At 42.7% G+C, this 12,490-nt stretch overlaps 1 protein-coding gene across 8 annotated transcripts in view; it reads left to right on the top strand.

The window, feature by feature from the left end:
- The first annotated feature begins 1,688 nt into the window (after nucleotides 1-1,688).
- EML6 (EMAP like 6) overlaps nucleotides 1,689-12,490 on the top strand; it is a 252,532-nt gene continuing 241,730 nt past the window's right edge. For all 8 annotated transcript variants that reach the window (XR_013759096.1, XR_013759097.1, XR_013759098.1 and 5 more), the window contains exon 1: nucleotides 1,689-2,023. Coding sequence is in view for 4 of the 8 variants with exons in the window: in XM_079110188.1 (XP_078966314.1) it covers nucleotides 1,827-2,023 (197 nt within the window). In the remaining 4 variants the exon portion in view is untranslated. The remainder of the gene's footprint in view (nucleotides 2,024-12,490) is intronic.

Below are 12,490 nucleotides of genomic sequence, written 5' to 3'. Positions count from 1 at the left end.
GAACGCCAGTGCCCGCAAGCAGCTGCCTTAAGAGAGTCGCGGTCCCCTGCCGAGGGAGAACCGCAGGCTCGGCGCACAGCCGCGCCGGCCTCTACTTGGCCCACAAGGGCGGGCGCGCGGAATCCTGGGACTTGCGGTCCTCTTTGTGCGCTCCCCCCGCCTGCCGCGGAAGAGAGGACTACACTTCCCAGTATGCACCAGGGAAGGGGCTGCCGGGGCGGAGAAAGGAGGGGCGGCCCCAGCCCTCGCCGGCGTCTGCGTTTCCTAGCGCCGCAATCTCGCCTAGTAACCCGTCGCCGCTGTCCCCGCAAGCCGCGCTGTGGCCCCGCCCCCGGAGCCCCGGCTGGAGGAAAACCTGTCTCCCGCGGCGCCCTAGTGACGAGGCCCATCCCCGGGTGCGGGAGGCGGGGAGGGTAGGGGAGCGCAGGCAGAGGATTTCGCTCGCCGGTGCGGGATCCCGGACGCGCTGGCGGCACTCGCTAGCAGCAGAGGTTAGAGGCGGAGAAAACTGGGATGCTCCGCGCGAGGCAGGATCTGGAGTGGGAGGATTGCGGAACGCCGCCAGAGCGGCAGCGGGCGCGGGTCGGGGTGTCCCTGCGGGCGGGCATCTCTCAGACCATGGCATCGCCGTGTGCGTGCGTGCGTGCGTGTGTGTGTGTGTGTGTGTGTGTGTGTGTGTGTGTTGGGGGCCGGCGGGCTATCCCCAGTGGTCCTACGCCCCCGCCCCCTAATCTATAGGCAGACCTTCCGGAGAAAAGGTGTACGATTTTTTGCCACTTGTTAATTTTTAAATTTCTCTGGACCCAGGACATTTGTAGGTAGCACTCTCCTTCCTCCAAGTGCACTAGTGCCTGTTTCCTCCTCCGATTAAGAATATCTTTTATAATTTAAGATTGGAGTTGCTGATTAGGGAGAACTTCTAAGTTCTTTATGGTTTTCTCGGTGAAAAGAAGGTTCAAGGAGGATATGAATTTTAATCACATACATGACAGCTAACTGGAGCATCTAAAAGATGACCATTACATGTTCATCTGGCTTAATGGGGAAACAACAAATGTTCTTTCAAATAGATCAACAACTACCAGCCAGCAGCATTTAGGGCATATTTCACATCATTATCCAAATGGATCTGAAGGGAGAAAGGGGGAGTATTTGGCAATTAGGGAAAAAACCCAACAAAAACAATAACAAAAAACTTGGTTTAGTTCGGGGATCATTTTCTTGGAGTAGGTGACTTATGCAAAAAAAATATCTGTTTCTTTCTTCCTCGGTCTCGCATCCTGGATATAGACTGTCAGTTTCGGATCCAAGGACGGTGATGGCAAAGCTTACTTGGGCTGCCTGTCAAACACAAACTGTCACAGATTAAATCCCGCTGCCTGCTGTGAAGCCCCTGTGCACTGCAAACTTAGTGAGCGAACTGGGTAATCAGTGGTTGGATATGCAGCTCTCTGATTTAAAAGGCGGGGTGACCCCCCCGAGAACATTTCCCAGGGGCCGAAGCCCGCAGGTGCAGTGAGACGCGCGCGCGCGCGGGTGCTGGCTCCCCCGAAGCCGCTTCGCCCCGGGGGAGGGAGCCGGGGCGCCCGGCGGGGTCTGGCTGCCGCGCACCGGCGGCGGCGGCTCGTCTCTGGCGGCGGCGGATGATGGTGGCGGCCGGCGCGCTGGGCTGTGCCTGTGCGTCGCCGCGGAAATCAGCGCCCGGCGCTGCACACTGAACCCTTGCAGGTCCGCAGCAGCCCTAGCCTTGAGGAGGACAGACCCGGCACGCAGGGACCAAGGACCTGCGCGCAGGGGGGCCAGGGGGCGAGTGGGGTCGGCTTATCATGGCGGATCGGACAGCTCCCAGCTGCCAGCTCCGGCTGGAGTGGGTGTACGGGTACCGGGGTCACCAGTGCCGCAACAACCTGTACTATACGGCCGGCAAGGAGGTGGTCTACTTTGTGGCTGGGGTCGGCGTGGTGTACAACACCCGCGAGCACAGCCAAAAATTCTTCTTGGGACACAACGACGACATTATCAGGTAAGGGGGTGGACTGGGGTAGCGGGAAAGGGTTGGGTGTGAAGGATGGAAGGGTGGGAAGAGGAACGACTTTCCCAGGGTCTAATCAGGGAGCCCCATGAAATAAAAGACTCTCTCTGGAGCTTCATGGAATTACAGAAGGGCTGCTGGTTCTAGGGCTAGGGCAGAAACAGTGTGTGTGTGTGTGTGTCGGGGGTGGGGTGGTGCAGGTGGGGAAGGAGAGGTTTCTTTTTTCTTTATCCTTCCGGAAGTCTTTTTAATTTCTACGGAGTTAAGTGTTCTGATGCTTTTTTTTTTCTTTTCTTTTTCTTTTTGGTGGTTCATTCCTGCTACAAGTGGAAGAACTGGGTAACTATTAAACACTTCTTACCCTGCTAACTAGGTAAATAGTAGGACCAATAGATTAACCGTGGGTATCATCTTTGGGCGGCCCCTCAATAGGTTCATCAGCAAGTGGATTAAAAAAGAAAAAAAAAGGAAAAAAGAAACCACAAAGAAATTTTGCTACAGGTAATTTGGAATCTTCATCCCAGATGCTCTGGACCTTGGAAATTTCTGCAGTGGGTGGGGAAGTTTGTTCTCTACTATTTCACTTGGCAGTGCTTTAATGCCAAAAGCATATTTACACACTATGGATGCTTCCACAACATCACTGAGGTTATAAAAGGCTGGCAGCTGCTAGACCACAAAACCCTACCATGCATCACAGACATGGTCCAGGACTGACTGATAGAACTGCATTGGATGAATAACCATTTTAGGGGCCCTTCTTGTTAAATTGAAGGGGATATATTTTGATTCTTGGCCCTGTCCTCTCTCTGGACCAGACACATTTTCCTCCTGCCCTTGTCAGCTTTTTTTGTGGCCAAACAAGGTGTGGTTCAGATGCTGTTCACAGGGAATCAATCCTTTGCCACCTTTAGTTGTTAAGATTTCCATGATACGGGAACCTCTGCTCATAAGGAAAATGACTTGCTGAAGATAGACTACAACTGACAGAGACCATATTTTTACCTTCCAAACTTATGTGTTTTATTCATGCAGAGCAACTTCCATCAGAATATTGCCACTTTTACTGTTTATTTTTCACAGTGAAATAAGTGATAAAGTATTGTAACATCAATAGTCCTAATTTTTCTTTGGGGAAAATGACTTAAAAAATCAGCTCTCCCCTTCCAATATTCTAATATTGTGCTTATATTTCTAAGCTTTTTTTCCTCCTGAGACCTAAAGTTGAAAACTTGTTACAGAAGGTAAAATCTTAATATTTGAAACTACAGGTATGTGTGTGTGTGTGTGTGTGTGTGTGTGTGTGTGTGTAAATCCTTTCTAAGTACTTGGAGCTCTAATGTTCTTGAGATTTGGTGGCACTGAGTAAAACTTTCTTCATGTCACATAAGACAAAATAGCTTTTTCTTTCCCTCTCTGATGTGGTAATAATTGTGAGTGAGGCATCCTTACTTAGTTCTGTCCTGCAGATTTTGCTTCTCTAATTGCCAGGCTGATTATTAAAGTCACAGGTGCAAATGATTAACAGTGACTCATGAAGAGGTTAGATGTTTAAAAATTTAAACCCATTATGTTTTTGCTCTGTCTTAATGCAGTACTTTCCATTACAGCATCAAAATAAGATGTAGTCCTTTGGGAGAAGGGAGAGAGTGGCAAGCAGAAAATTCCCTGGGGTTAAATAATACTAATGTGACAGTTCAATGAACTACTTGGAGAATTTGAACTCTTAATCCTTATTCTTCCTCTAATAGGGGAAAATTAAATGCACCATTGAAACTAAAGGTGGGAAAAGGGTGGAGTTGCAGTAAACTGTTGTTATGATGAACAGCTGGGCTCGTGGGGTTGTGAGGATATCAGGCTTAGATGGTTACAGAAACAGAATTGGTGATTGAGTTATTTATATAACTGGGTTTGCAGGGACCCTTACTTGATGGGAAAAAAGACAGTTTAGTTATCTTTTGTTCTATTTATTAAGGTAATAGTTGTCTTTATGTTTGTACTGACATAGTAGTAAGCTTGACTACAGAGAAAGGACTTGATTACTAAATTCTCAAGGATATTTGATTGGGTCTGAGTGTGTACAGGTGAGAAGAGTTCCCTAACATCCATGTATATCGTTGCATGTTGGAATAAAATTAAGTCCAGTGGGTTCAAAAGCACAGACCACAGATCATTATGTAATTAAGAACTATAAAATTGGAATGTTCATGCTGTTATTTTGTTTTATCTTACATATGTAAGTCTCTTTTTCTGGTGAGGGCAGTACACAAACCACAATGCACAGTCTTTTATCTTTATGCATTTCTGTATATCCCAGAATACTATTGTTTTCCCACTTGAAATACTGAGTTCATCATTGAATGGAGAGGACTGTTGCTAAGGTTTAATGCAAAAATATTTTCGCTTTTTGGAATCATTGCATGAACATTAAAACTTCTAACTCTTGATCCAGTCAAATGAGATAGTGCAAGTTATTATTCACTTGGTACTTATCTTTTACATAAGTTTGAAAGATATATTCATGTGCATACATTTCCTATTGTTTTACTTGTTGTGCATCTTTGCCCAAAATATTACATAGAAGGCAGCCTGAAAAATATTGGTAACACAGTCCATTTTTGTAAAACCATGTGCTCTCTGAGATCATGATGAACCTTAATAATGATGTAGGATTCGGCAGAGCTCATTAGAGCTCAGCATATGTGTCTTCTTGCTGTGACAGGCTATGTATTTAACTCAGATTTTTTAAAATGTTGGTATGTGAGGCATAATATGATTTATTGGATGTGGAGACTTGTATTATTTAGAATGATTGCCTTTCAATGCAGATAACAGATTATAGAATGGAGCTGAATTTTAGCTCTGATAAGATTGTGATGGGACAAGGAAATGCTGAAAGCAGCATTTGCTGTTGGGCTAGCAACAGGACTCGAATCAGGCTTGAAGCTGGAATAATTACTAACTTGGTTTCTACCTTAGGTAGCAGAACATGACATAGAAAGGGAGTAAATGAAAGAAAAGGTCGTGAACACGTTGGTTCTCATAACCCTGTTTTCCATTTTCACAGTGATTCTGGTTGAGACATTAATGTCCTTACTCTGGGTCCTTATACTGCTTCTGGGTAGTTCCCTGTCTCTATTTTCTTCTCCTTTATTTTATGGCTTTCTATTTCAAGGGAGGTTTATCTGCGGTGCTGTCTTAGGGGAAAGAACACTGGTTTTGACATCACACACAGAACCTGCTCTGCCATTTACAGGAGGCATTGAGTGAATGGTGCGACCTCTCAGGGCCTTATTTATTTGTGAAATGAGGGTGACAATAGCTAAATTGCAGAGTTGTTGTAATTATTAGAAACAACATATAGAAAGGTTTAATGTGGGGCCTGGCCCTTAGTTGGTGTTCAATAATGTTCTTAGTAATAGTGAAATATTTAATTAAAATAATTGAACATGTACACATCAAAAGCAGAACAATGATTCTCATTGCACACAGGCAGAAGTCCAGACTCCTTAGCTTTCCATTCTTTTGAACCCTAATTTGCTATTCTATCTTTATTTTCCATTAAAAAAAAAAAAACAACTCAAGTTGTTTGCCTCCCACTTGCCATATAATACAATTACTCTGTTGTTTCCTGCCTCATACAGGAATTAATTATCTTCCCCCATCTCCCATCCTCCCTCTGTCCAACCTAGGTCTGCTCCAAGTTAGGTGACTATCTCATCAGAAAAACAGCTACTGTATAAAATAAGGCTTACAGGTATTTACTTTATAGTGTGCTGTGAATATTACATACAAGGTGCCCACTGCAGGGGTCCTGTTGGTAGCCATATCCTGCAAGATTCCATCTGCTTCCATCTCACGTCTGCCAGGAGACTTTACCATCCTCAGATAAAGGAATGCCAAGTATTCCTGACGTTTTGCTTAGCTTGTGACCAGTGCTGCTGTGTATTTAGTGCCATTCTTTCATTCTGAGTATTTTCATGTGTAAATATGTTTGGGGTCCTTGATACTGAGGATGAATCTTAATATAAGCAGGGCTAACCTTTCCCGAGCCCCAGACTCAGAGCTAAATGAGATTTGTCTCATGCATCCTCTCAGTAACCCTGCAATGGAGGCAGTGTTTCAAACTCTAGCCCAGTGGTGGGGCAGCAGAAGCACAGAGAGTTGAAGTGTCACCCTCTGGCAGACTGTAGTATGGACTTTGGAACTCAGATCAGTCTGATTTCCAAAGCTCAGTACTGTTGCTTTACTGGTTTACAGCTTCTTATTTTTCTTAGTCACTGTGGTTCTTATCACTGTGCCTGTTCCTAACCAGAACTCAGTAAGCTCTTCCTTTTTTTTGAACTTGTTTTTTGAACCTTTATTTTGTTTATTTATATGCAGTACTGAGAATCAAACCCAGTGTTTCACACATACTAAGAATGTGTGCCACCACTGAGCTACAACCCAGTAAGCTCATTTTAATTTCATTTATCATCTGTTGGTCTATAAATCCTGGGCTTTATTTAAGAGTACTTGAAACAGATTGCTAGAACTCAGTCTAGAAATGGAATCATGTTCAAGTTCACTTTAGAACATCCCCACTTTGAAACAATTATTTGAAATAGTGACCTACTGGAGAAATTTAATTTAAAAATTTAAAGTGTAAATTGTGACATGGATAAAACAGATTAGTGTGGCAAATGCAATTTCACCTGTTGGGTTTGAAGAGAGTGGTTTAACAGCCAAGATGGGGGCTGGATTATAGGGAAAGCAGGTTCACATGAGGCCTTAGAGATATGATTTTATTGTTTTTTTAGTTGCTTGATCAGTTTTAATATGGGAAGTGTGGAGGTACTTACACAGAATCAAGTCTGTATGTGTTGAGTGCCTGCTTTCCACCGCACACTTTATGTCTTATTATTGAGCTCCCCCTATCCCACTCAGGGATATAGCCTCATTTTACAGGTATGGTTCTGAGAGGGATGTAGATTTAAGCAGAATTGCTCATTGGGATCATCCCAGTATTCATTGAATCTCCCTTATTCTGTGCATTGGCAAGAGCACAAAGCAAAAACTTTTGGTAAAAGCTAAGGTCTGCTGTTGAGTAGGGGTATGGAAGTGACATTAGATAAGATTTGCAGAGCAGCTCCCTAGGGAGGTGGCATTTAAACTGAGAACTGAAAAACAAGAAGGAGCAGACAGGTGTAGGTGTGGTGGCAGAGGAGAGAGTACGTGCAAAGGTGCTAGGGTGGGAAAAAGCTTGGTGTGCCCTGAATTCTGGTATAGACACCCAGAGAAAGACCAAGGTCATCATAATTCCCATCCAGGTCATTAATGCCTCATGGGTTTTGGTACCATAAATCCTAGATTTCCCAGGACAGTCACAAATACTCCATTCAGTTATTGTCAAGGGTATACTTTTCCTTGCCACACCATGGATTTCAATTTTTAATTAAGAAATATGAACACATTTTTATTTGAAAAATTTAGTTAGCATGTAATGAATCACTGTTGAAAACATTGCCCTGAACGGTACTACATTATAAGGAATGATATCAGCCCAGTGGTCAGTCAGAGAAGTAGATTTCACTGTGGTGAAACTGTTCTATGGAAGCATCTCCAAGCAGGCCACCCTAGGTCCCTTCTATCCCTTCGGATGTGGGTCGGAACACCTTTATAATGGAGGTGACATTTTGTTGCCAAGAAAGGAAAGAAGCTTCTAGGAGCTGACTTGCTGACTCTTCCTCCAGAAAACCATTCAGAAGTCCATCCTTTAACCAGTGGACTATACACCTTCAGTGACCAGGCTTAAGATTAACTTGAGCTTGTCATGTGTGGATTGGTCTTAAATGTAATTGAAGTTCCAAGTGCAAATAGTTCTCAAATATCATTTTGTTTCAGGGGCATCTGGACCCTTGCTAAAATTCAGATGTATATCAGTAGGTCTGGAGTGAGCTCTGACATATTGCAGTTCTAACCTGCTCCCAGGTGCTGCTGATGTTGCTAATCCACAGAGCACATTTTCAGCAGCAGGATTTTAAGGACTTCCTTGGTATGTTTCAGAGCTCAGTAGACCAGTGTTTTTCAATCCAGAAGATATTGCAAGCTAATGAAGTAGACTTGTCTTTTTCTTGTTGAGTTGTGAGAGTTTTTAATTTTGATGATGTCCAATTTATGTATTTTTTCCTTGTACTTTTAATGTCATAACTAGGAAATCAGTATGATCCTAATCCAGGATCATAAAGACTTCTATGTTTTCTTCTAAGGGTTTTATGGTATTAGCTCTTACATTTAGTTTGATGATCTGTTTTGAGTTAATGTTTTATATGGTTCCAATTTCAGACTTTTCATAAGGTTAATTGTGCCAACATCATTTGTTGAAAAGATTATTTTCCCCCATGAAATAGTCTTAGATACCCACAGTCTTTCTGCTAGCAGGGTACCCTTTCTCTATACAGAAGATGCTGAACATTTAGGGACCCAGAATGGAAATAAGCTTTAAAAAGATTAATTTGCTGCCCTGTGTTTGTAAAGATGCTGTAGATCCTATAAAGAACATACAAATTTTATATATTATAAAATAGAACCATTTAAACCTTTTAGAACCAATGTATTATTTAGTAACTGTGACTTATGGACCAGAAATTGTGTACACATTTAATTCGTTTACTCTTAATCTGTTTTTTAAAAAATATTTCTAGCTGTAGATGGACACGATATATTTTATTTTTTTGTGTGGTGCCAGTGCCAAACTCAGTGCCTCACACATGCTAGGCGAGTGTTCTACCGCTGAGCTACAGCCCAGCCCTCTTGTGCAATGCACAAGTTAAAGGGGGGAAAAAAACAAAACAAAAGGATTTGCAAACTTCAACCTTGCTGTTGGAGACAGGTCTGTTGAGCCCAGTGGTAGTGGTGGTGGTATAAAAAATAGATGGAGTTGTAAAAGAGGATAGTCTTTTGTCTCTATCTCTTTATTATTTCATTCCTTTCTTTCCCCAAGGGGAAGTAAGTATCTGAATGCCCTCAACCGAGAAGCTGAAGGATTCTGGGATCTCACGCTAGGTCGCTATCACTCCTTTCCCATCAGCATAGAGGAGGGAGCGGCAACCCAGCTCTACCTTCTGGAGATGGAAGAATATCTCTCTGGGTTGGTTGTACATAAATAGGCTGGTCTGAGAATTTTTCTAAGACTATTAGGAATTATTTTAAGGTTTGGGCCTTCTTTTTTAGTTTAATTCCTATTTAATAATGTTATTAAAACATTCTGTGTTCATTGTGAATTGATTTTATAGATAATAATAAAATAAGACCTGCAAATAATGGAGTGTCTTCTAAGTAAGGGCTCATCAGTTGCAAGAAATTAAAACTTTTTCGAAGAAGCACAATCAGGGCAAGAATTACAAGGTGATAAGAAAATTTTTGGACCTCAATTGCAGGGAGTGTGACTGCCACTCAGGCCCTATAGCTGGTCTTTTCCTACTTCTTTGTCTTGCTCATGTCCTCATGCATCACAGGGATTCACATATCTACTCTCTAAATAAAATATTTGCTTCCCCCCTCCCCCCCGGCTTTTATACTGGTTGCTTAACTCAACAATTAATTTTGTATGTGAATTACTACGCCTCTCCCACCCACCCAAATCTGTGTCAGTCCCTCAGTACACGTGACTGTCCAGCTTGGTCCTAGAAAACCAGCTGGATCAGTCTTGTGAGTCCTAACTCCAAATTCTTAGGAAGGAGAATCTAATCGACCTAGCATGCGTTATTATGTGCACTTAGCTCAATCACTCGTAGTCTAGAGGGTGAGACCATGTTTCAGAGGGCTTCCCCTTTAAGGAAAATCATCTAATAAGGGCTAGGGACTGAGGAGAAATGAATGGCATCTGTATTGTAGAAGCTGGCCTAGAAGAAGAGGCAAATGATTCATTAGAAACAAGGATGGAGATGAGAAATACTGACTTGAGGACAAGGAAAGGGAAATCAACAGGGCTTAAATTTACAATATGGGTGATATGCTGTGTCATGGAATTGTCAGTTCTCACAAGAGGCCACATGAGGGTGTCTCTGGGGAGTGCTGGCTCATCCCTGTACATGCCATTTGGGCTGCCTGGCGTGACCCCTCATTTCTCTGCTTACAGAGTCTTTCCTTTTCTTCAACCTCAAAGCAAGGGTCATTTCTCTCTGAGTCCTTATCTGACAGCTCCAGACTATTTTAGGCCCTTCTTCCTCTATGTGTCTAGACCACTATGCCAAAGCCTTCCTTAAAGTTTCATTCCTTCATGCTGCACTTGTTGACTTACCACCTCTCCACCTTCTTGAGTTCCATGTTTGGAATCTCTACACCTAGAACCTTGTTCATGGGCATACTAAGTGCCTAATATATTTTTATTTGTTCTTTGTTCTTCATATCTCAAATTGGCTAGAAGGATCAAGGTGTGAAATAGGGGTGAGCTTTCTGTAGAACTCATTTTATGCATACTTTGTGAGAAGAAAATCCTGAAAATATTCTGAGCTGTCACTGAGAGGCAGACTTCAGAATTTTTAAAAGAAATATTTGGATGGCAGTAATGATCAATTAGGCTGGTGCTCTTAAATGTGACAGCAATTCCATTTGACTTTCTTCTACTGCTCTGCTGGTCTGAATGGAAAATATAGCCATTGAGGACATAGTGTTTTCTTTTTCTTTTCTTTTCTTTTTTTTTTTTTTGGAAAAAAGAAAAAGAAGGTTTATTGCTTTGCTAGCAAAGGAGAAACTTAGGGGACTCCTGTCCCAAAGGCTGTGATTCTGCCCATCAACAGGAGGGGGTTTTTAAAGGAGCGACTCAAAGGTTATATTCCAAGTGTTCTCTGTCTGCAGTGGTAATTCACTTAATTTGGGAGATGATCATTTCTGAGATCTGGTACCATCCCCAAAGTCAGGATTCCTATGGTGGATGGATAACTCTGCCTAGGATGGGGAAGAAAGTTAATCCTGTTTCCTTTCTTCCTGAGATTAGGGAAGGGGAGAGATTAGGGAGGAGCAGGGAAAGAGGAAGAGAAAGAAACCCTAACATAGTATTTTGTAAACATTCCTTTTGAATTACTTGATTTTTCTTGGCTGTATTTTAAGGACAATATTGATTTGTATCCTCTTTTAAAACAATTTTTTTTAGTCGTAAATAGACACATCTTTTTAAAAATGTATTTATTTTTATGTGGTGCTGAGAATTGAACCCAGTGCCTCACACATGCAAGGCAAGTGCTCTACCACTGAGCTACGGCCCCAGCCCTTGTATCCCTTTTGATTTAGGAAACATGATCTTTTGAAGTAACTTGAAAATACAATGGAATGTTTGTAAGAGGGTAATGAAGTCTAGGTGTGTACAGAGATTGTAATATAGTACTTGCCAGCTCTAAATAAGTTTAAGTTCTTTCCTGGCCTAGGAGAGTTTCACCCAAAGGTATAGAAGTACAAGTTCTATGGCAGGGGATTGGAGAACATCACTTTTGCAGAATGAAAAGCAGCTTTATGGGTGAGTAAAAAGGAAATAGAGGAAGGAGGGAACACCAGGAGGCAACTCTTGTACAGAGATTCAGGGACTTGTCAGAGCAGCGTGCCCCAAAGGAAGAGTGAGTGCTCTAGCTCAGTACTGCTGGAGAGAAGGAAGGGATATGAACTGCATTAGGGGGTAGGGAATAGATCACTAAGGGATTTACAACTCATTCCACAAGTTGTGGGTGTAGGGAAATCACATAAGGGAATTTAGTAAGCAAACAGAGTGTCTCCCTGCAGGGTAAGAGAGAAAATGAGAGGAAAATAGAAAGGAAAAGAAAGGGCGCACGCTAGAGAGAGTGGAAAGCCAGGAGGATTGAGAAAAGTGAGTAGGACAGACAGAAGGAAGGGAAAAAAGATGGCGGGGAAGCTACAGTAAAACAGTTGAATTCCGCCGGGCTAACGGGACCAATATCGGAGAAGGATACTTGCAAGCTGACTGATGAACCAATAGCTAGCTAAGATATTCACAGATTGACAAGTGGTTGGGAGGCGGGCAAAATGACTGTACTTGATGGTCAGGAGAGCAGCTTTATACATTACAGTGGGGACCAGTGAAGGGACTTAAAAGGGCAAGAGAAGGCCAGTTGACACTGTAGGAAGATCATTAAATGTGGGAGACTTCTACTTTCTTAATCTTCAGGATTCTTTCTTATTCTTTCTTCCTTCAATACTAACTTCTCTGAAGAGGGAACATGGCACTGTGCATGGGGATTAGGTTCCATGGGACAGAACTCTGCCCTAGCTGTTTCTAACCAGACAGGTGACTTCTTGGGCCTTGGTTTCCTCATCTAAAAATGAAGAGACTGAGTCTCTGATCTCTATGATTTTTCTAAGAGCCCTTCTAAATTCTGAGATTCTGTCTCTATTTACAGCCTCATTTTTTTTTTTTTTTAACTCTCTCATTTATTCTTCAACATAGTGAACTCATTTTTACTTCTGCCA

Source organism: Sciurus vulgaris (genome assembly GCF_902686455.1).
Source record: "Sciurus vulgaris genome assembly, chromosome: 14".
NCBI classification, from domain to species: Eukaryota; Metazoa; Chordata; class Mammalia; order Rodentia; family Sciuridae; genus Sciurus; species Sciurus vulgaris.
This window is presented reverse-complemented; position numbering and strand designations above follow the sequence as displayed.